General features: G+C 42.7%; 1 protein-coding gene and 1 long non-coding RNA gene across 9 annotated transcripts in view; one reads left to right on the top strand and one right to left on the bottom strand.

Annotated features, from left to right (window-relative positions):
• Nucleotides 1–1,170: 1,170 nt before the first annotated feature.
• On the bottom strand, nucleotides 1,171–5,122 carry LOC140903255 (uncharacterized). The gene is made up of 3 exons (XR_012156196.1): nucleotides 5,044–5,122; nucleotides 3,324–3,467; nucleotides 1,171–2,309 (listed from the first exon to the last, which is right to left on the bottom strand). It is a non-coding gene; the product is annotated as an uncharacterized lncRNA (long non-coding RNA).
• APPL2 (adaptor protein, phosphotyrosine interacting with PH domain and leucine zipper 2) overlaps nucleotides 4,964–24,143 on the top strand; it is a 96,044-nt gene continuing 76,864 nt past the window's right edge. For 5 of the 8 annotated variants that reach the window (XM_073324198.1, XM_073324180.1, XM_073324213.1 and 2 more), the window contains exons 1-2: nucleotides 5,126–5,262; nucleotides 13,355–13,453. In XM_073324198.1, the coding sequence (XP_073180299.1) occupies nucleotides 5,209–5,262; nucleotides 13,355–13,453 (153 nt within the window). In that variant the 5' untranslated portion in view covers nucleotides 5,126–5,208. Of the gene's footprint in view, nucleotides 5,263–13,354; nucleotides 13,454–14,462; nucleotides 14,546–20,173; nucleotides 20,581–24,143 lie in introns of those variants that run through there. The other 3 variants (XM_073324229.1, XM_073324173.1, XM_073324221.1) reach the window with 3 other exon arrangements.

Below are 24,143 nucleotides of genomic sequence, written 5' to 3'. Positions count from 1 at the left end.
CACGGCATATATGTAATGAAGACCATAATGCTACTTACCAACACATCCAGAATAAATATTTCACAAAATGCTAATACAAGTTTCCATAAATAGCTATGGTACTTTAAAAATAAATATTGCAGTGTTCAGTATCATTATAGCTAATTATAATGATTAGACTTTGCATATAATAAAACAATTTAGAAAACTCAGGACAAGAGAGGACTCCTGGGGGATCTAAGAAAACTAGGTAAGTGGAAGATTAATTTCAATGTTCACAAATGCAAGGGAACAAACATTGTGGAAGAAGCAATTTAGGCTACTATTATGCATTGCTCATTTCTAAATTATAACCATTCAGGAAAAGGACCCTGACATCATTGTTGGCAGTTCAATGAAAATCTCTGATCAATGTGCAAAGGGCAATCAAAAATATTAAGATATATAAAGAATGCGATAGAAAATGTTACAATGCCCTTATATAAGTCAATCGTTCACTCACTTATTGAATGAAATGTTCAGTTCTGGTCAAGCTATCTCAAAAAAAGACACAGCAAAAATGGAAGGGGTCTAGAGATGGCCAATGAAATGTACAGAGAGGCATGGAAAAATTCAATCTGAGGAGAGTGAAAAGTTAAGGGTAAACTTTTGAAAAAGGCCTGTGACACTCAGAAAGATAATTCCCATTTTCAAAAGTGATTTAGGAACTTGGGAGCCTAACTCTTATTGACACAGTGAGACTTGCATTTCTATGGGCCAGATATTCAAAATCTCATTGATTTCAATGGATGTTAGGCATCTAATCTACTTAGGTGATTTTGAAAATCCCAGTAGTTGTCTATCTTTAGGCACCTAAATACTTTTGAAAATCTGTCCCTAAGTGCCCAAGTCATTTTTTAAAATGGGACTTAGATGCTTTTGAAAAATTTACCCAAGGGCTGTTATATTCAGAGAGGAGACAAGTAAGAAGTCCCATGACAGAAGTACACAAAACAACAAGAAGGTAAGTAGGCACAAGGGAACTTTCAATTAAATTGAAAGGTAGCAAAATAAAAATAATACAAGGAATTCCATTTTTATACAACATATTGTTAAGCTATGGAACTCATTGAAACAGTATGCCATTGACTGCCAGAGTTTAGCAGGATTCAAAAAAGGATTAGACATTTATATGGATAAAATAAACTCCACATGTTTATGATAAAAGAAAATATTAAGAGGTACAAACTCTCATGCCTTAGGGACCAAGCGAACTGCTAACTGTCTTATTTCTCCTATGGATACACTATTCCATAACTAGCCATTATTTAGATTCTTACACCTTCCTACAAATGGTAATAGCCTCTGTCAGAGACAGGATACCGGACCAGATGAACCATTGGTATGATCCAATAGGGCAACTTAAGCTCTTTGGGGCAGAGTCTGTCTTTTTGTTCTGTATTTGTATAATGACTAGCACAATGGGGTCCTGGCCCATGACTGGGGCTCCTATGTGGTTTGATAATACAAAGTAACAATTCCTATGCCCCTATTTTTAAAAGGGTTTTGGCTACCAATTTCAAAAGAGACTGGTGAATTTGGATGCATCAGTTTGGGGACGGGGGGTTCAACTTGAGACACCTTAAATGTAATTTATAGCAAGTCTGCCCACTGGTACTGCTGCTTTGACTGATTGTGTAACTTTTCTTTATTGTGCTTTTAAGTTTATGTCAAGCATGCTCAGAGCTCTGGAGCTTAAATATTGAGTTTTAAAATCTAAATAAAATAGAGGGGCCTGATTTTCAGAAGTGCTGAGCATCCTCAGAGAGACTGGAGCATTTAAAGTGACTCAAGTTAGGCACCCAAAAATTAAGACACCAAAAATCGCTAGTCACTTATGACAATTTAGGCCTTTCTGACAAAAAGGCTCTACTTTCTCTATGATTTTGCAGTTTTTATTTTTTACATTAAAATAGTTACAATACACTTCACTAGAACTGAAGGCGAAGTTACTCCATTCATGAAGCTGAATAATCCCTGTTACACACAATTATGAAAAAATTAATTGTCTCTCCAGTGATCATGCGCACACTAAATACCTTTGAGTCCTGTTTGCATAGAACTAGCAGAACCAGTCACACCAAATAAGTATGGTGCAGTGCTGGAAAGATAATTATAGGCTTCCAAACTTGAATCATTAACTAAACAAAGCCACCAAGAAAAACAGGTGAGCCCTCAAAGGTTGTGCTCTCGAGTGTGTCGAAGATATGAAGCAAAGCCACAGGTGTTACCTTGGTTTGGGAAGTATTTCAGAGTACTTTGTTGTTGAACTACTCCCCCGTATGCAAAACCTTAGGAAAAAGAAGTGGACAGTTACTAGAGGAAGGAAGTGGCATGCTAGACACAGTTAAGAAATCATCCACAAATGTCCTGAAGCTAATTTAAGAGGCATGGATCCTCTGGTCATAGCATGGAGTCTGAGCCTCAAATGGGCTTTTAAAAAGTTTTTAAGAAAAACAAAAAAAGCCAGGACTCCAAGACAAATGGAGACAGACACTATCACGTGCTACCATGACAGGTTCAAAAGTGTCTTCTGTAAAGAAGTTTTCTTCAGAGGTTACCACACCATCTGAAAGACCTCTGTAACACAATTAATATTTAAAACTTTGTTATTTCTGTTTTCTCCAGACATGAATGTATTGACTACGCATCTTATACTTGATATGTGTGAAATACTAGCTGATTATCCTTGTTGCTATGCGGTCACTTTCCTGAGGCAGGCAAAGTGAAGTCAACGTGACAATCCAGTTTGCTGATTTTAATTAAGGGACTGGAACAGAGAGTCCAACTTCAGTGCCAGCAGAGCAAGCCATGCCAAGGCAGACTTGGCACATTGGGTTAAAGGGTCATATCAGAAGCAATACCATTCAACATCAGACCAACATAAATTCCGAAACAATATAACTTCGCCAGAAGTACAGTGCCTGATGACTCTTTGTCAAACTTAATTAACGTTAACCGTCTTGCAGTTGATTTGCAAAATTTTCTTTATGCCCCACTTCTTTTGTGCTTTCTGCAATCAGGACAGTCTATTTTAGCAGTCACCTTGTTTACATTTTAAAGTGTTTATAACGTTTTAAGAAACACAAAAGCAGAAAATTAACAGGGATTTAGATGCAACAGATGGGCACTGAGATTAATGGGAGCAGAGTTAGGCCAATGCTGAGCAGTTTTGAAATTCCACCCTGTACGTACTTAAAAAAAAGAAAGAAAGAAAAAGGCGAGAGCAACATCATAACTATATGAAGAGAGTGGAAACTTCTCTGTGGGGCCAGTGTCAGATCATTTTAGACCCAACATTTTACCTCCCTTAATGTTTCCTGTTTGATCAATGTGTAGTTCCTGTGGACTCTTAAGGTCATTCTTTTTAAAGGGGCTGCTGATTTTGGTTGCCTCAGTTACTGGTCTTCAGACACCTTGGACCAATGAGAGATACAGCTCTTCAGCACCTTTGAAAAATCAGAAAAGTCGTTACCCTTGGTCACCAAATGCTTTTTGGCATGTCCAAATGTGGAATTTAGACACCTCACACAATTAAGATACCCCAGGTTAAAAATTTGCCCTCGTTAGTAGGGGATGAAGCACTCAGCACATTCCCTCTTAGTGTAGGAACAAGCCAGGAGCACTCTGCTCCTGTAATTTTGGGCTGCCAAGCAGACAGACAAGTAAGTCTGCTCTAATTTACACCAGGGACTGCACTGGGCCTACAGAGTAGCCCAGAATCTGGGAGCCCCCTTTACTTCCACTTTTGGGCTGTGACTTCTGTGCTGCACTTCTTGAAAAGCAGAGCACAGAATCTGGCCCACACAAGACAGACAACAATACGTTTAAACACAAAGTATGTGGGAACAGACAGGATGTACAAGTTCCACATCACCACCCAGGGGGGCAATTCTAGGAGAATAAAAAGTTGGAGGGGGAAAGGAAACATGTCTCCTCATACCCTTTACTGCTTGTGCCAGTGGACAGGGCTGCAGATGTGAGAGTGGGGAGAACAGATCACTCAGACCTCGGGAGAGTGACTGTCGGGACATAGAGTAGCAGCTGTGTTAGTCTGTATTCGCAAAAAGAAAAGGAGTACTAGTGGCACCTTAGAGACTAACAAATTTATTTGACCATAAGCTTTCGTGAGCTACAGCTCACTTCATCAGTTTCCACTGAATGCATTGGATGAAGTGAGCTGTAGCTCACGAAAGCTTATGCTCAAATAAATTGGTTAGTCTCTAAGGTGCCCCAAGTCCTCCTTTTCTTTTTGTCGAGATATAAGTTCTAATAAATCCCCTGACACAGGGTATCATGGGAAAGTTGTAGACAGGTCACTGGCCTGCTGCAGAGGGAGGTGGGAGGGTTGCAGAGCAACCCCCCTGCACTCATCCCACAGAGGCAGCTCCTATCCTGGAGGGAGGCTTGGGGCTGGCTTCGCGCTCGGGGCATTGTGACCCACTCCTGACCACCTCTCCATCATGACAAAATGCAGCTGGTGGTTTGGGAACCACTGTGCTAAAGGCTGAACACTGGATTTGCTGTTAAACTAATTTTACTGTGGCAGTTAATTCAGTTGGGAAGTTAGGCCAGCAACCCAAAGCGTCAGCGCATATCTAGCAACCATCCCTCATTTCCAGGCGCATCCCTCAGTTCAGTCCCCAAGTTCCACTCAAGTTTAGCATCCCCGCACTTTTCCTGGGCTTCCCACCGGACACAGGGGCAGAAGAAAGTGAAAGTATTGGAAACCCCCCTCCCTCCCTCCCCGCATGGTAAGTGTCCGGTGTGTGGATAATTTCCCCGCGTCCCTCATTTTGGCTCTTGGGGCCGCACCGAGTCACCCACCCAGCCACCCCCGCCGCGCTGGGCCTGGGCGAGAGTTTCGTGCCCGCGGCGCTGCAAAGAGTTAACCCCGGCAGGAAGCGCTCGGCAGCCACACTTCCTGCGCGGGGATCTCCCCAGCTGTCACTCTTCCTCGTGACTCGCCGCCTTTTGCAAGGAGGAGGCGGGAGCGGGAGCGGGAGCGCGCCCGGCTGTGTTTACCTGGCTCCGGCAGAAAGCAGCCTCCCTTCCCGCCGGGGCGGGGCCAGAAGCCCAGGTTGGGAGCCTCGCTCTCCGCTGCAGCCGAGCGAGACGTGTCAGGGCTGGGACGCCCTGCAGCAGCGGGGTGAATCCGGCTCCGTTCCTCACGCTCCTCGGAGAGCCAGCATGCCCGCCGTGGACAAACTCCTCCTGGAAGAGGCTTTGCAGGACAGCCCGCAGGTACCCGCCTCTGTCTCATCGCCGCTCCCGCCCTTTCCCTCCGCGGAGCACCCCCGGAGCCAGCCTCGGGCTGGCGGGAGGCGCCTGGGCGGCGCGGCGGTTCACAGGCCGGCGCAGGGGGGAGGGTTGTTTTCACTAACCCCGCCGTGCCGTGGGGCTGCTCTGGGGCTAGCCCTGCTCGGCGCCGTGCAGCGCAGATGCCCGTGACGCACCTGCAGTGACAGCGGGGTGAGGGCCGCACGGGATTCAGCAGGCCCGAGCAAAGCGGGGGGGGGGCCCACAATCCAGGCTGGTGGCTTGGGGCCCGGGTGAGACGCTGAGCAAGAACAACAAATCGTAATAACAGGAGTTAGTGTCCGACCGCCTTGTGCGTCTGCGGCTCCCAGTGTGCGTGAAGAAAGGTGGGTGGGGCGCATGCCACCATTTTACAGATTGGGAAACTGAGGCACGGCAGGGGTTAGGGGGTTTGCAGCGGCCTACGTGAACGGCGTCTTTTTGCTGTGGGGGCAGGGAAGTAGCCACCCAGGAGTAGGCTGAGGCGATTCAAAGTGGAGGAAATTAGGTCACCTGTCACAGGGGGAGGACTGCGGGGGAGGGTTTCATAGACCGTCTGGGAGGGGTTGGCACCTGGGATGAGAAAAGGGTGCCCCGCCCTCTCTTCTCTGTCAAACTACCCCCTCCCTCTCACTAGTTGGATGTGACTGTGCTGGCTCCAAGGCTTTTCCAGAGGAGGGACCCATGGGGGGAGGGCAAGGTGTCAGCCTGCGACATGTCCTAGGCAGTGGTGCTTGAGGTGCATGTGTACTTAGCCAGCCTGCTGTTGGTTTCCCTAGCTCCTCTGACCAGAGTGGTGAGAGACTGCTGGGCTTATAAAACTGGGACGCAATATTGTTTGTTATAAAACTGAGAGAGACACCAGGGCAGTCACTGAAAACAGGGATGTTCCTGAGTTTTAGGGACACAGTCGCTGTGTGGATTCATAGCACTAAATCCACACTCTTACGGCCCTTTCCATTTCCATCCACCCTTCAGGGGCTGGAGAAGAATTTCCTTGTATTAGACTAGATCTCTTTCCTTCTGTCTAGCATACTCTAGACCACACAGTGATCTCCAGGCTAGGCTAGCTGCAGCCAATGCTACATCCTTATTGGAAAAGCGAACAATGGACCTGGGGAATGCTCCACACAGAGGAGAGGCTAGCAGGTGCTCCGTATTGATGGTGAGAGGGAGAAAGGGGTGAGAAGGAGGAATGCTGAGAATTGGGGGTGAAAAGGGTGGGGAGGAGAAAATTGGGGAAGGTAGGGAGATACTATGGGGGCACAGGGAAACAGAAGTCAGCGGGAGGAGTTTATGGATGGGGAAGAGAGGGGACTTCACCAAGGGATGGGAAGAGGGACACATGTAGGAAGGTGTGTGTGTAAGGCATGATGAAGAAAGAAACAAAAGGAGGTGGCCGTATGGGGAGGAAAGAAAGGAGGACAGGTGTGATTGGTAATTAGGAGAGAGGTAAAGTCCTAGATCCATGGCAAGGAGCAGCAGTAGTTTCACCAGGATGGACCTGTTGAGGCTCTGTGACCCCATTCTACTACCACCCCAAATTGGCTGGTCCTAGACCAGCAGGAGGAAGGAAATTAGTGCTGGGAGGAATCAGAGCCCCCTTCCTTTTGATACAGGGGGCACCCCACAATTTAGTGAACTAGAGTAGATTTATTATTAATATTACTTGATAGTTATGGTGTTTACATCTCCAAGGCTCAATGCAAGTATTAATTCTGAATAACTTTATACAGCCACTAAGTAAACTCATTTTCCTGTTCCATCAACACCATCTCACATGATTAAAAATTTAACAAAAACTGAAAGCAACCAAAGAAAGCACAGACTAAGGTTTGAAAGTCTCCCCAGTCTTTAATGGCCTGAAACAAAGGACTTTAACCCTTCCTTTGCAATCGGTAGAAATACTGGAAGAGTAAAGACTATATAAACCTAAACCTTTGCAGGATATTTCTCGCTTGATTCCTTCATCATTTGTTGTTTTATCTAGGTTTCTGGAAAAATAATTTCACTTTTCCATAACTGCCACATGGTCCTTATTTTTGTAATAATAAATTAATTCATTTATATAAATTTTTAATTCACAAAATTAATTACATTTTCAATATAGTAACTTCTTGCATGAAAGAGGCCTGATTCTCCACTGTCTATTATTCGTTTGTGTTGTGGTAACACCTAGGAGTCTGTCATGGACCAGGACCCCATTTTGCTAGTTGCTGTACAAACACAGAACAAAAAAGACTGCCTCTGCCCCCAAAGAGCTTACTGTCTAGCACCTCTATAGTAATTTATTCTTGTACAAAGTGGGCCTGATCCTCTTTTGGTCTGTACTTTCTATAGTCATTTTCAGAACAAAACAGATATAAAACCATTCCTTTCGGACAAGGTGCCAGGCAGTGGAGAATTAGGCATAAGTTATTTATTAATAAGGTTTGCAAAGCTCACTTTCTCTCCAAGAGTAGTGTAATTATATCTTCATTGTCCCCAAGCATTATACAAAAAAGCCCCCACCTAATGAATGTATTCCATTTAAAGTGTTTGACTGCAAATTAGGAGACAGACTCACCCAAGTAGCCATCCTGAATTCAACACTCACTCATGTGAAGACCAGATTTGGCCCCATGTTTCCAGCAGCAAGAGTGGTGGCATGATTAATGAAGCCTCCACAGAAATGTTAAAAGGTTATGTTTGGATTACCATGGTTCACTGGTGTAGCTTTATCTAATACGTAAGAATTGGACAAAACAGCAAAAAGGAAACTATACATCTGGTTGTTAGTTGCACTGGTTTAAAATAGTGATTTTAAAAAGAAACATCATAAAGATTTTGAACTTAAACGTCCAAACTATTTGAATCATTTATAGAGTTTATTATTTTTGAACAAAAGTGCTAATAACTGATTCAATGAATAAATAAATGGGTACCTACAATTAAGTAGCTGACTCCATATTTAGGCATCTGAATAAGTAAAGCTGGGATTTTTCAAGGAGTCTATGCTAATTTCAATAGGATATAGGCATCTAAGGGCCATCTGTGCTCCATATTATGTAAATATATACTTAGGAGGCTAACTTTAGGCATCTATTTTTTGAAAATCTTGGCCTGAGAATTTTCTTGCTTAACATTTCCCATAATTCTGTTGCTTTATCCTGTAACCATGATCCTTTGTTTATTGTGTCTGGTGAATCAGTCTTTTGTCACAGCACAGTATAACGATGTTCAATGTTAGGTAAAAGAAAAGATGGGGTTATAGAGAACAGAAGTTTTAAATTAGCAAAACTATAGTCAGTGATTGCAACAACTCAAATCCAGGTATTTTTGCAAATTAGTATGTGTTTCAATTATTAAAATCCAGACTGGGGCTCTGTCCTGGAAACTCTCAGAACATGGGGTTCCCATTGAAAGGAGGAAGGAAATCAGTGCTGGGTGGAATCAGAGCCCCCTTCCTTTTGGAAGGAAGTTCTGCATGCCAAGGGCTTGCAGGATCTAGCCCTATGTAGCTTTCTGTTGGTGTATTTTGAATTCATTCCCTCTTTGATTTGTATGTGCTGTTGTTTTAATGAAAACAGTATTTTGCACTTCTAATGCTCCTTTTTATCCTACCATCTTAAAATTCTTTCCAAGCATCAGTTATCCCCCACAATGTTTCTAAGACAGGTAGTAATATACCCATTTAACATTAGTAAACTTAGGTTTTGTGAGATTAAGTGATTTACCCAGGGTAAGCCAGTACAGCCATGCAGAGTCTAAAATAGGACTTCCAGTCACCTGCTTTAATTACTAGACAACACGACTTTACACTGTAAATAGACACTTCTCAGCACCAGGGCTGGATTAAGCTTTTATGGGCCCAGGTGCCAAACATATTTGTGGGCCCTCATGTAGTCATTGTGGGCTCCAAGTGTGGGCCTGGTGTGGCGATGCCATAGTATACCCGGTATTGAATCTGAGACATTTTTCATGTTGATATCACACCTCTGCATGACTATATGTATTGCCATACACAGCTCCCTCAGCCCCCAGTTTTTCTCATTGAGCTGTACACCCATGTGGGTTTACCAGTGTCCACAGTGAGCAGAACTTTCATAGTGATCAGGGGAAACTCCCCACAGATTTATCTCCTTCCTCATTCAGACCTTCTGTAGCCATGTCTCCAGTACCTCCCTATGTCACCAGTCACTGTATGTGGTCTGAGCCCAATAAAATTCCACAGCCAGTAGATAGCTGATCAATTCTGACAAATGCCTCCCTCAGCTCCCATCCTGCCATTTGAGCAAGCCACTTGCAAACACCATTTCCCCAAAGTGAGGACTTAACCCCTGGGAACCTGAAGTCACCAGCCTTTCTCCCTCTGCTCCCATCTACATGCTAGTCTAGTACCTGATCACCACCACCACTCCCCATGCCTGTTTCCCTTCTACCTTGGACGTTATTCTCCCCTGCAAACCTGACCTGCTTCCACTTTCCCTGCTTCCCTTGACATTCCTTTCCTATGGGTGACCTCTGTTCCTTAGGTTAACTCCAGTTTCTTTATCTGCTCCTAGCTTATTGGCCCCCAGTAGTCACAGAGCCACCTGTAGCTTCTCTGGCTACAGCCATGGGGCCAATTGCCAGAGACCAGCCTTAGATAGCTGTAGCTACTATTCTAATGAGGGGTGGCAATTCCAAGGCTGAGCATGCTTGAACCTTGCAACGGCGGCACTGTGGGCTCTAAATCCTCAGCGCTGGCCCTAGGCAGCTACAGACTCTGCAGTTAGGCACTTCCCCCCTCTAGGCCATGGCTTTAAGTACCTGAAATGGATATCACCTGCAGCAGAGGCCACCAATTCTCACACACCCCTCAGTTAGCACATAGTCAAGCAGAAAGTGCAGCCTGAATGATTTTGGAGGCTAGAGTTCCAAGGGGTTCCCATCCCTGAGCAGCTGCTCAGCACAAGCTCACATGGCCCCCCTCCACTGTAGGACCAGGACCCTGTGAAGACAGTGGAGTTACCCCATGTATAATCAGTTCTGTCCAAAGCCTGTTGAAGTGAATGGGAGTCTTTTTATTGTCTTTAATGGGCTGTGTATAGAAGCAAATGACCCCATTCTAGACTCTAGGAGCAAAATGCATTCTATGCTGCACTGGGTTACTGTTGTAACAGGAAGGTCTCACATTACCGAGTGAATAAGCAACATCTATAGCACCTAACTTTTTCTGAGAGGCTTCCCACCCAATTAATAAATGTAAACCTGCTTCTCTTACAAGGGCTGAAAATATCAGGTAGTATGATCACAAAAGCAAGGCATTTCTGAATTCAGTAGGAATTTTGGATGTGCACAGAACACAGACAGGACTGGTTCCCGCATGGTTACAAAACTGCGGTAAAGTGGAACAATTTTCAGCTTGTGTGATTGGAGGATATCTGGATCCATATTATAAGACTGTCCTATAGAAATGAGGAAAAGTTGAGATGTCTTTGTTGTTCTTTTGTTCCACGCTTCATTTGTGTGGGAAATTTGCCAATGTAATATTTTTAAACAAAATTTTAAAAAATGGTAATGGCTGTTGAAAATACCAATTCCAACCCTAGTTAACACTGGGAAGATGCCAGCATTTGTTGCTCAATTTTATCCTACTTTTTCTACAGCAAATTACAGAGGATCAGTATATTTGATTTGGAAGAAATGAAGTAACAGCAGCCTAAATTGAGCTTGAGCACTCCTGAATTTTGAGGGTGTTCAAATCTGGAAGGCAGGTGCTAGATTCCCTTTCTGAATATTGAATAAATCTGGAAAGGAAAAGCCAATTTCTGCTTCCATGGCTCAGAAGTGGAAATCCTCCTGTACTGTATCTAAAGTTGCTCAGATGCTCTAGTAGAGCCTTCCCTCCCTTACTTATCATTTTAACTTCTGGTGGGATCCACATACCTCCCTTGCTAGGCTTCAGATAGAGAGGTGCACTGTCCATTTAGACCACCCAATTCCTTCTTTGGGGGCTGCCAAACGAGGTCACACCAGCATCCCTGGTCACACCAGCAATCCCTAAGACTCTGGGAAAGTCTTCTGAGGGTGATATCTGGGCCAAAGCCTTCTACTCCTTGGGCATACTTGTTCCCCATTCGCAGTGCCACTCCCATCTAGCAGCCAGCTCTCCATTCACAGCAAGCTGCAGTGCATGTGGTCTCAGCTTCTCCACTCCCCCCACTCCCTTTCATCTTGATAGCTTCCAAGGGAATGCTGGGAAATGTTCCTTCCCTGCTCCAGGGCTGGCTCTATAGGCAGGGAGCTGCCAAGGAAGTACAGTTCTCAGGGCCCAGTGGTTTCTCAGCTCCCATGCTGGATCCCTGCTGCTCCAAGGCTCGCTCTCAGAGCCTCCACTTCTGGAGCGCTGGGAGAGGGGAATAAGTGACTGTTACGGGCCCCTTCTGAGCTTGGGCCAGGCACTATGGAGCCATTGGCGCCATGGTAAATCTGGTACTGCTCAGGACAGATGAAATCAGACATTGTCTTAGTCCAAAAATCTCAGCAGAAGTGGTTTGAATCTCTCAGAAGCAATGTAAAATCTCTGCAAGGAGATTTGTAAAGAAAAGTAAATGTCTTAGAGAAGCAAAGGTTATATCCTCCCAAATAGTGATGCTTCTTACAGCTTTCCTAAGACTGTAAAATAAATTCCCATGATTAGCACCTATATACTTCGGGCACATTAGAAATGCCTAAGATAGGATGAAACACTGACAAGGTGTCAGGTGTAATATGATTATTAAAGTTCTAGAGTTTATGGTAGACAGATGGAACTAATGCAAAGTAATTTAGGGAAGACCTTTTCATTTAGTATCAAACAGATTGGATTGACCAGTTGGGACACTAGCTTTTTCTTTCTCCAATGGTGGAAGCACAAAAATTAATGTAATACAAACGAATACACATGACTAGTCAGTGCATTGCTACACACATTTTTCAAGATCCTACTGCAGTTAGCAAAAAGAAAAGGAGTACTTGTGGCACCTTAGAGACTAACCAGTTTATTTGAGCATAAGCGTTCGTGAGCTACAGCTCACTTCATCGGATGCATACTGTGGAAAGTACAGAAGATCTTTTTATACACACAAACCATGAAAAAATGGGTGTTTACCACTACAAAAGGTTTTCTCTCCCTCCACCCCACTCTCCTAGGACACTTTGAATTACCAAGGTGCAGAATGACTTTCTTAGAGACACTGTCAAAGTTACACTGCCATCCCAACTTTTTACCTACCCTTTGCTTGCCCAGCACTAATCCTTGGCCTTGGTTTGCTCCTTGGCACATAGCACTGCAACAATGTAATTTGCTGTCCTTGGCAATTCCACTGAAACAAGCCAAGTGGATGCATTTCTCCAAGATAACACAAGTTCTGTTTTCCTCTCTGCTGCTCCTCCGCTCACAAGAACAAAACAGAATGGCAGAGTGAAGAAACCATGCTTACAGATGCGCAGCACTAAGTCTATATGTATGACTATTGTCACAAGCCAACATACTGCTGTTGGTCTAATTTTAAGTCTACCAGTTTTGGCATTGTTCTTTTAAAAGTTGTTCAACCCAGAAGCCTCTTGAGATGTCATAATGGAAGATAATTTGTTTTATTACAAGGGGAGCTTTTAATTCATTCTAACCGTAGAGAAATAAAATTAGCGATGGTATTTTGACCACAAGTCCTTGGCATGGCTTTGATTACTGTAATCAGCAAAAGGAATTTCAGGATTTGTAACATTCCTGACTACGCTGAAAGGAGTATCTACTAATTAGAGCAAGAAGGTGTTAGTCAGGAGGACTCTGCCATTGCTTTGCAGTGTAAACTTCCAATCACATCACTTCTTTGTGCATCAATTTACCCGTCTCATTATAGTGATCAATTGGTATGTTTTTTTTATATTGTTGGATAATATAAAGAAGCTGTACACTGTATATTCAAAGTCTTATTATGCTGACTGATTTGTTTTGCTACAGTTTCTTTTATTTTATTTTTTTTAAATATTTCCATTTGGGAGTAAAACCTTTTGCTTTTTTCTTTTATTAAAGACTCGCTCCTTGCTTAGTGTATTTGAAGAAGATGCAGGAACCCTTACAGAGTATACAAACCAGTTACTTCAAGCAATGCAGCGGGTCTATGGGGCTCAGGTAATCTTTCATTTGTGTTGACTTTGTTTGCCAAGCAGTAGAGGCAACCTTATTATTCTGCTCCTAACAGATACACTGATTTGCAAAGGTGCAGAACATCTGCAGCTCCCTTTGATTTGTGCAGAAGTTGTGTGTTGCTCTGCTCTTTTGAAAATCAGTCTCTATGATATTGTCACTCCTTCCTGTCTTGGTGTTATCCTCTTATTCAGAAAAATGAAATAAGAATCATGGCATACATTTTCAAACTTGCCTGCCTAAAGTTAGGGTTAAATTTTCAATTAGATGCCTATATCCCCTTTGAACATTGGGTTTAGCTATGTACATCATTCATATGATTTTTTAAAAATTTACCCTAAATCCCACTGATTTGTAGTGAAGTTTAAGGCTTGTCTACACAGGGAGCTATTCTGGAATATCTCTTCCTGATTAACTCAACGTGTGGACAGTCTTAATCCAGCATAAGAATGTTTTATTTTGAATTAGCTAATTCCACTGGATTCCCTGGATTAGTTTGATCCACTGAAATAAACTAATTTGGAATAAAGCACTTTTATTCCATAATAGGAGTGTCCACACATGGAATTAATCAGGAATCATTAATCTAATTTAAATTATTATCCTACCTTATTCCAGATTAATTTCTGTGTGCAGACAAGCCTTTAGGCTCCCAAGTGCCTAATGGACAGATTTTTAAAAGTATTTAGGCACCAAAAGGTGCAGATAAACACTTAGTGGGATTTTCAAAAGTGCCTAGGTGCCTAACTAATTTAGATGTTTTTGAAAATCCCACTACGCATCTTTTCACATCTTGAGGCACCTAAATACCTTTGAAAAGATGGCCACAAGTTCCTTTTGAAAATGACACCTGAACTCTCAAATCACTTAGGCATCTCAAAATTTACTCCCTTGATCCTTATTTAGGTACTTTTGTTAGGGGCCTAAATATAGATTTAGATGCCTAATTTTAAGCAATCAAATTTAAAAATCCCTGCCCCAATGTTCTGAACAGGAAACAGAATCCACATCTTGGGCCCAAACCTGCACCACTCCACTCTCACAAGAGGTCCCTTTGACCATAATGGGACTATGCAGGTGAGTAAGGTGTGCTTGAATGAGTAAGGGTTTGCAGAATCAAACATCTTACTGTATTTTTTCCTTTAACCTTAGTGACTTTGTATTCAAATGAATGCTCTGAATCTTTATAGGAGAGAGGGGAAAAAAGGGGGCTGGGGGGGAGGTCCAGTGTTGCCAACTCTCCCAATTAGATTGCAAGTCATATTTGAGATATTTGATGTTTTACTTAAAGCCCAAACTCCAACAGACAAGTGACAACAAGAAAATCTCAGGTTTCATTAAAAAGTAAATGTCTAGTCCTCATACTTGTGGAGAAAAGACACAAAATGTGACCCAAGTGCACCTCGAAAGCTCAAATCCCACAATGCAAATAAAATGCCCAGATCCACAAAGATATTCAGGCTCTTAAGTTCCATTGATTTCAATGGACATTAGAAGCGAAAATACCTTTATGGACTGGGGCCAAAGAAAACAAGATATCTTATTTTTTTTAAAGAAACTAGTGATTTTTAAAACCAGTCTTGTGTTTTTGGTGGGCCTAACCCCTGATTTTTCAATAGTTGTGGTTGGCAAAACCCAGTGATGTTGTCTTTGACTGCCACAGCTCAGAGTTAAGGGACCTTAATGGCTGTGTAAACATTGATTTACAATATTCTTAGGAAGCAGATAAGTATAACCCTTATTTTACAGATAAGAAAACTAAAGCAAAGGGGAATTGACTTGCCTAAAGTGAGTGAGTAGAAAAGCTAGGTTCAGAACTCAAGGCTCCCTACTTTTGTGCTTACTCTTTTATATCTTATTCCCTCTTAAAAAGGAACAGGACTGCTAGCACTTCCTGGTGGGCTATCAGTGAGGCCAAGCCATGATGTATTCTAATGACACAACTGCTAAAGTGTGTTTGGCCCCATACACAGATAGCAATTAGCAATTAATATTATGAGCCTGATTATTTAGATTATTCACAATTGAGGAATTCATAATAAAACATGAACATACAACAGATATCACTTGCAGAGTCCACTACTTATTAGCAATCCACACAGAGAATATTTTCAGGACATTCTCTTTGGAACCAAAATAAATTGTCTAACCAGTCACTATTCCCCTTCCCCATCGAGGCAAGCAAACATCATTCATTTTGCAACAAGAGGTATGTGGCTCAAAAGAGCTGCCTTAAAAGTCTAGTATGATATTTTCAATGCTCAGTTGCCATGACAATGAATCCGAACTGGCTTCCAAACATTCTGTGCACCTCTGAAATTCCCAGCCATGGTCCATTACCTTTCATTAAAAAAAATCACATATTCTTTAAGATTACATGCAAAGAATATAAGGACCTTAGTATAAAGATTTACAGCAAAGCTGTGCAAAACAAACTATTTTATTGGGGTTGTCTGTCACACAGACAATATGATACTCTGAACATTAGTATTTTCTTGCTACTGATCCAAGGTTCATTTCAAACTGCATTTCTGGACCCTGGGCACTCAAACGCAATCTGATGTCGTAGGATGTTTATTCCCCAGGACAGCACACTGTCCACTAAGAGATCATTAGCAATGCGGCTCACGTCAGATGCAAGAAGCAATCCTTAAAGCGGCTAGCAGTAAGACATTATCATTGATAATGCTTCCAACATTAGCCACTAGGGCCTGACTTTTCACAAGTGACTGACTTTTGGTTTCCAACTTCGGATGACTTAAAGCAGTGGTTCTCAAGCACAGGTATGTGTACCTCTGGGGGTACAGAGAGGTCTTCCACTGGGTACATCAACTCACCTAGATATTTGCCTAGTTTTACAACAGGCTACATAAAAAGCCCCAGCGAAGTCAGTACAAACTAAAATTTCATACAGACAAAATGAGAAAGTGAGCAATTTTTCAGTAATAGTGGCTGTGACACTTCTGTATTTTTATGTCTGATTTTGTAAGCAAGTAGTTTTTAAATTAGGTGAAACTTGGGGCTATGCAAGACAAATCTGACTCCTGAAAGGGGTACAGTAGTCTGGAAAGGTAGAGAACCACTGCCATAAGGGAGCCTGATTTTCAAAAAGGGTTAAATTAAGCACCTGCCCCCTGAAAATGAGATTTCTCAAGTCAGGCACTCAATCAATAGTCGCTGGCAAAAATTTAGAGCCCAAAACAGCTAATGCAAGAAGTGCTTGGGAGAAGAGTGGCCAAGGAGGAAGGGGGAAATAGGTCTGGCAAGGAGTAGGAGACTCAGTAATATAGCAAAGCATGGGAAAGTGTGGTGGGACAGTGAGAAGAGGAAAGGTTATGGGGAAGCAAGAAATAGAGAAGACGGAAAACAGAAGGAAAAGAAAAGACGAGTTTCATGAGTCACAGTCAGCGATGGATGGAGCCTCCCAGTTCAATGGGTGTACTCAGCCGTTGCTGCCTCCTCACCCAACCAAAGGGACATCAACCACATGGAGTATCCCGGTACTGCAACCATAATCCTGCCCCGGTGTGGAGCGGGGGCTTGGGAAGGGGCGGGTGCCTAGAGAGCAAACCCATGCCACAGCAACGGCTCCTGCCCTGGGGGGCTGGACCTGGCTCCCTGAGAAGAGGTGTGGGGGCAGAGGATGCTGCTGCAGGTGGTCAGTAATCCCAAGCCACAGTGCCTAGAGCGCAGAGCCAGGCCCAGCCCCAGAGGACAAAAGCCACCACTGTGGGGTTTCTGTGTGTGCAACTGAGCCCATAAATCTCTGCTAAAGCCGCCCTGGCCACAGGCAAGAATCATTGTCTCTAGAAAAGCCAACTGAGGCACCAGGAAGTGGTAGGAGGCCTGAGAGCTTGAGTTTACATAGGCCCACACTGCTGCCTCCAAACCATCTTAGTCCTTACTGCCCCTTTGTGTCCTCTGAGTCACCCCTCTTGTGCTACCTCCTCTGTTTGGGACGGCCTCTCAGTTCTCCTATATCCATGCTCCTGTCCGCTCTCCACTTGTCATACTTAAAACCCAGTTCTTTTGTGAAGCCAGCCAACGCTGACCGTGTTGGGGTGTTGATCTCACTCCACCTGTACTGTATTGCTTCCTATCGGTAGCAGTCAGCACTAAATGCAAGCTGTTATCCATCCAGAAACACTGCAGTGTGTGCAAAACATTCATTTAATTGGCTGCCAGCTTATAAACTGCCAGCCACGGTTTTATTTAAAGATTTATCAGATCGCTTGAAAGTCATGTAAGGAGAAACTGGAAGTATTTCCCCAGTATGGATGGCTTTTTTTTTTTTTTTTAGGTAAGTTTTATAATAACTAGAAGGGAGTACAATTTATGGGTTTTTTGGGGTTTTTTTTTTAAGCTACAGGATCCTATTAGGTGGTAGTGGGGTCTAATTATTTGAATTGTACATGTGTATTTTTGGTGCCTCTTGTATCCACCAACTTAATTATGTATGTTAATGCCATTTGTAATTGCAAGCACTAGAAACTGTTTTAATATCTGGTTAGGTGTTCAGTAAACATGCACCAGCACATGGATCCAAATACAGAGAAGCACCTGATTTTGGTCAGATAAGATAAATAAATCACATCTCCATGAGTTCAGATTATACTTCCTGCTTTATTTTATGCTCCTGCCTGTGCATTGTAGCCAGAAGCAATTTAGCTTTGTGATGTTCTGATGGAAGAAAGCTTCCCAATAGTCTATCCCAGCTGCCTATTTAAGGGTTGCCAATATTGCCAGATGTTCAAAAATCGTGAGTCAGGCTCACCAAAAATCATGAGATTGGCTTTAAAATCATGAGATTATGTAAAATTAATAGATTTGAGGTTCTTTTTATTTGCCTTTTGAGCCTATAGGGTGCACTGGGGACACGTTTTGAAGCTTTCTCCATAGCCCCGAGGGCTGGAAACATACCTTTTCTTGAAGAATGAAGGCTGAAATCATCACATATCCACTGGACTCCAGGAGCTGGGGTTTTAAAGAAAACCATATTTATCATGAGACTCATGACAAAATCATGAGAGTTGGCAACACTGCTGCTTCATTTCTGTTGACGGGTTGAACTCCCAGAAGCGCCTGTGCCATTCACAATAGTGATGTGTCAGGCTGAACTGTAGGAAAGAGATCTTTCTTAAGTGAAGCTAGTGTTTACATGATAAGGCTGTAGAGTTAAAACCAAGCAGCCTGTGCCCCAGCTTGCATTTCCATTCACCAGGTGCCATGCCACACTGAATTAAGTCCCTCCTGAAATCTGAACATCATTCTCCAATTCCACTCATCATGCTACAGTAATGGCCCAATGGGGACCTTCGTATGCCAAGAATAAAGAAAAGAAGGCACCACAAAATAAACATGATATTTTTTTAAGATAGATAATTCCATTTCATTCCACTGTAGACTAAAATGTATCTACCAGGCACCTGAAGCGGAATCCTGGAAACAAGTTACAGTGCAATAAGGTGCTGAACATTGTCTGTGCTACGGCATTTTCTTCAGCAGTCCCAATAAATGTATTTGTATACTAACAGTGTTTGTAGCTGCTGGGGAGCAAGGGGGGAGAGAACTAGAAGCAAACTAATGCTGCCTTTAGCAGTGCAGAAAGAAAATATTTTTATGCAAAGAGACATTGGAGAAAATGTCCTGAGGATTAGGTAGGTGCTACCAAGCAAAGTTATATAACTGGTGCTCAATGCTGTCATTTGGAGCTGCCTAGGATTATTTTAGTTTGTTCTTCAAACTAGTTTCATCCCACCCCCCCATATTTAATTGATGAATCCTTATTTTTGCACTCTCTCAGTGATGCCTCTTTTTGGATCTAAGACCACTCCTGGGGCTCAGAAAGCCTGATTTAAGGCCCTTTGGAGTCCATGGGAGTCTTTTCATTGACTTCATAAGGTTTTGGATCCATGAATGAGTTTCCTGCTCTTTGGGAACATAGACTTTGTTTGTTCTTTTGCGGTATTGCAGTCTGAAACATCCAAATATCGTGAGTCAGGCTCTACAAAATCATGAGAATAGTTTAAAATCATGGGTATTTATTATTAATAATAATATTATAATTGTAAATGTTTCTTTTAGTTGCCTTCTGGTTTTTAAGCTTTGTGGGTGGTGCACTCTCGTTCTCTTTTCAAGCTTTCCTCTACGACCATAAGGGCTAGAAACTTACTTTTTTTTTTTCAGTGAAAGTTGAGATTCTCACATAACCACGTGTGGCTTTAAATCAGATATCATATAACACGAGACTTGCAATAAAATCAGTGGAGTTGGCAACACTAATTTTGTAAAGGACCGTGTACATTTATGATGCCATATTGATCACAAGTGTGCATTATTTATATGAGGGGCACTTCCTGTGACATATTCTCCACATGTAAATAAGAAGACAGTTAAAGGTAAACAGGATTTAAGTGGATGATGAATATTGTATTTACAACGCCATGGAACTCCATTTCAGTGTTGCTGGTCAGCTTTGGAATTGTCACTAGGCCTAGAAGCAAGTTTATGCCAATGGTCTGCAGAGCAGAATTTGGAGATCTAAGTGCTACCAAGAGGAGAACACATCATAAACAGTTCTGCTGATTATAGCTGGTTTGCAGGGAAACTATAAAGATTCTTTCTCTCCAGAACTAAAATCCTGCTGTAGCTGCTGGCACTGTTTTGCAGCAGAGCCTTGACTTGTATCTTTTCTCTTCCTATTAGATAATCCTTCATCAAGCCATTCATTACTTGTGAGGACTGAACATGCCATTGTGAATCAGCTTAAACAGGGAAAGCTATAAAATAGCCTGATCCTGTGAGCTACTGATCACTCTCAACACTAGGGGATCTCAGCATCTCCCAGCATTTGGATCTTAATTTCTAAAGCATTCTCTCTGCAAAGTTAAATCATTACAGTGGTAGCATTTTCCTGATTGCCAGACAGCTGAGTGCTTCAGAAGGAGGAGATATGTGCATCTAGACAGAGTTGGGCAAAACATTCATCTCAAGCCTCAGATCCATTTGAACTGAAACTGGGTTTAAGGTTGGATACTTTCCATGATCGCAGAAGAAAGAAAATCCATAAATCCCTTGTGGACATCCTCCTCTTCCTATCTGTGAGCAATTAGGTATCCCCAAAGCATACCAATTAAAACTTTATTGCACACCATTGTGTATATATATTTTTCCCCTGTATCTGCCATTGATATGCAAAGTAGTTTTGTATCGTTTACATGCTCGTTTACATGCAAAGTTTTGAAAATGCTGTCCTTAGCACAGAAAAGTAGCTTTGCAGAAAGATTCATCATTCTGGGGTTGGACATGATGAGATGGCTCAATGCCTTTAAAGCTAATTGTATAGCTCAGTTGAATCCTTTACAGGTATTCTTATTTGGAATCTTGTAGACAATTATATGTAACTATCCACTATTGAATAATTAGGGTTAATTCCCATTTTAATTAAATCTGACTGATGTTTTTAACCATAGAACTTATTTAGAAAGAAAAGGTGTTGAGAAATGATGGACTATCTCACAAATAAATCGTATATAAGTGCAGCTGAGTTTTCATTATGAACTGGAGGGAGGAAGAACCTATTCTTGCATCAGGTAACTAGCTGTGTGCGTGACAGATTATAATAAAAGGTAGATTCACACCAGAAGACCAGATATGAACACTCTGACACTTTGGGGAAGTTCAGATCCAAAAATTAATAAATGGGAGTTTTGCCATTAACTTGAATGAAAGCAGGATCAGGCCCAGAGTTGACTAAAGTGTTGAAACAGTGCATTTCAAGTACAGCCCCTTTTTGTATGGTAGAGAGAGGATTTAGATGAATTGCATTGTCTTCTTTATCACAAGCATGTACTCTGATGCTGGTAGATCTTGGAAAAGGTTGTAAAGGTTTGTTACAGCTCTGAGCACTTGGTAGCTAAGCTCAAAACTAAATGAAATAATTCATCCAGAGTCGTCACTGCTTAATTAGAACTGATTTCTGTCCAGTTCTCTCTTCCTCCCAATAAACATTTGTACGTGATTTCCCTGAAGATTTTTTCCCCCTCTATAAAATCAGCTAATGAAAATGCATGTGTTTTGTGTGTATAGCACTGAAGAAAATGAATTTTGCCCTCACTTAGATTTATCAGGCTGCTCAGGCTTTCAATATGTTTTCTAGTTGGTAATCTGTCCTTACTGTCTTTCGCATTACAGAAGCGTTTGATTAACTCTGAAATTTCAGAAGGAGCTGTGGAGTATTGTGGCAGAGATTAATTTGAACAGTTGGAAAAAATTTTATAATAGTCTTTATTTTGCTTCGCTCTGCTGTTTTTCCAAGAGATTTTTCTAATGTTGTGTTTAATTATTTAATGGTAAAAGTACATTTACATACAAATAATGTTTGTTCTTCAACTTGATCAACACATTATTTTCAGCCAGTTCAGGATAGTAGTATCTTGCTCTATTCCAGGGGAAAATATATGGAATTGAATTAATAACTGCTAGAATGGATTCCAAGGGCTTCATGGATCTGTAAATACAGGCAATGCAAACAACAAGTTTTAAACCCTTCAGCTGATTGATTGTGGCAAGAGAGGAAGGGGTCCCAAGACAATGCCAGAAAGAAGCCTGACTGAGAACAAATTGGAGGAGGGTTAAGCTGGAGTTGCCCAAATAAAGTGTTTTTAACTAAGCAATGTTACCACAGGCTGAGCAGAGCGTCCTGTCTGCGTCTTGTCCCTTGGTAATATGGCACTATTTACACCTGTCTGATTAATTTGGTTTGTGTGCTAGTGTTTTCTGTTTGTTTGGAAATGACTTAATAAAATTTTTATACCTAGAATAGGGTCACACACACACCTGCCAGACTGTGTGTGTGTGTATGTGAAACTAAGCATTAGCAACCCCAAATGAATTCACATGTACGGGTGCAAAAGCAGTAGTACTGTTCACTGTATTCTGACAAAATGACACTCACCTCAGTGCACAAAGCCAGCCTATGCAGCACTGAAAGCACCGTCTGTTGGCTTCAGTGCTATTTCAGTGCATGGAGGCCTTGTGCTTGCTGTCTGCCAGGTTAAATTTCAGTCCTCTCCACCTGTTCTCTCTATTCCTGCCGAGAGTATGAATACTCTCTGTGGGGTCTGTATATGGCAGCCATTGCCTGGTCATGTAATAGACACCGTTTAACACGTGTACCAGGCCCTGAGTCCTTGATTATGCCCTAGAACAGCTCTCTGCACTCACTGTTCCAATCACTTAGAGCCTGTGAAAAACCATCTTCATGATGCTCTAAGAGGGCCAGAACTAGGAGAGCCAACTTTTGCCTTATGCTTGCATTGTAGCCATTCATGTAGATACCCTGCCAGACAGAATTTGACCTTTGTTTTTTCATGGCTGAACATGACTTTACCACTCTTCCTCCCCTGAAAACAGTGACGCTGCAGCAGAGTTAAGATGTATATCAGGGTGTTAAGACGCTGCAGAGGCCCTTGCAAAGACTGTTTCTAGAATCTTTCACTCAGATTCTGTCCTATACCAAGATGTGCTTGCACAGAAGGGCAGAGGAAGCCATCAGGGAGCAGGTTCTGCCTCCCTGATTCTAATGGTGCATCTGCTCTAGCTCTGGCCCATTAGTGTAAATAAGAGCAGCTTAGAAGCTGCTCTGACTTGTTTGTGTTTCATTAAAAAAAAAAATCTGAACTCTAAAAGAGAAATAATTCAGAGGACTAATAATTGGAGAAAGGAGGGACCTAGCCAGGGCAAATATATAGGACCTGATTCCCCAGTTTGTTACACCAGTTTTATGGCAGTGAAACAAACCAGACCTATATGGCTAGTGATAAAGCTTATGCTGTTGGAATCTTTAGTCTCCCTCTTGCATATCCCAAGCCAAAGTCTGCTCTCATTTACACGGATATAAATGTAGGTTAACTCTACTGCTTTAGCTGAGAGAACTTGCTTCCTTTCCTACTCCTGCCTTCCCCTACTGGCTAGGTTTCTGATATCCAAAGGAAGACCCTGAGGGCAAATAGCAGAGGTGTGAGGGTGTTTCAAGCTCACCATCTTCACATTCACCTGTATTGTGACAGCACCAACTAATAGCAACATGGGGTTTGCGGGAGCTTTACATTGTTTTCTCAGTACTATTTAAATACTATTAGTTGTTGAAATCTTCTCTGTGATTGTTCTCTGCTGAACAAACACATGAGAGACAGGGTTTGCAACCTAACCGGCCCGCTGACAGCAATTCCCGGCCCCAGGGCAGAACAGTCAATAGCCCCCCCCCCCCCCCATGCATGCACAAGCCGTGCTGGTGCGGCACAGTCTGCCTGACATTTGGGTGGTGCTACGTCTGTGCTGGCTGGTGCCCAGCGAGCTGCCAGCTGCGCCGCTGGGCGCGCTCTTCCAGCATGGCAAGGGCTTTTATATGCCCGCCCAGTAGGGTTGCCAACTGTCTAATCGCGCAAACCCAAAGACCCTTGCCCCACCCTGCTCCTTCCTTGCCACACCGCTGTCCCATCCCTTCTCTGAGGCCCCACCCCTGCTCACTCAATTCCCCCTCTATCTGTCACTTGCTCTCCCCCACCCTCACTCACTTTCACCAGGCTGGGGCAGGATTGGGGTGCGGGATGGGGTGCAGGCTCTGGGAGGGAGTTTGGGTGTGGGAGGAGGCTCTGGGCTGGGGCAGGGGACT

This window comes from Lepidochelys kempii, chromosome 1 (assembly GCF_965140265.1).
Source record: "Lepidochelys kempii isolate rLepKem1 chromosome 1, rLepKem1.hap2, whole genome shotgun sequence".
Lineage (NCBI taxonomy): Eukaryota > Metazoa > Chordata > Testudines > Cheloniidae > Lepidochelys > Lepidochelys kempii.
The sequence above is the reverse complement of the archived record's forward strand: the minus strand, read 5'-3'. Positions and strand labels throughout refer to the sequence as shown.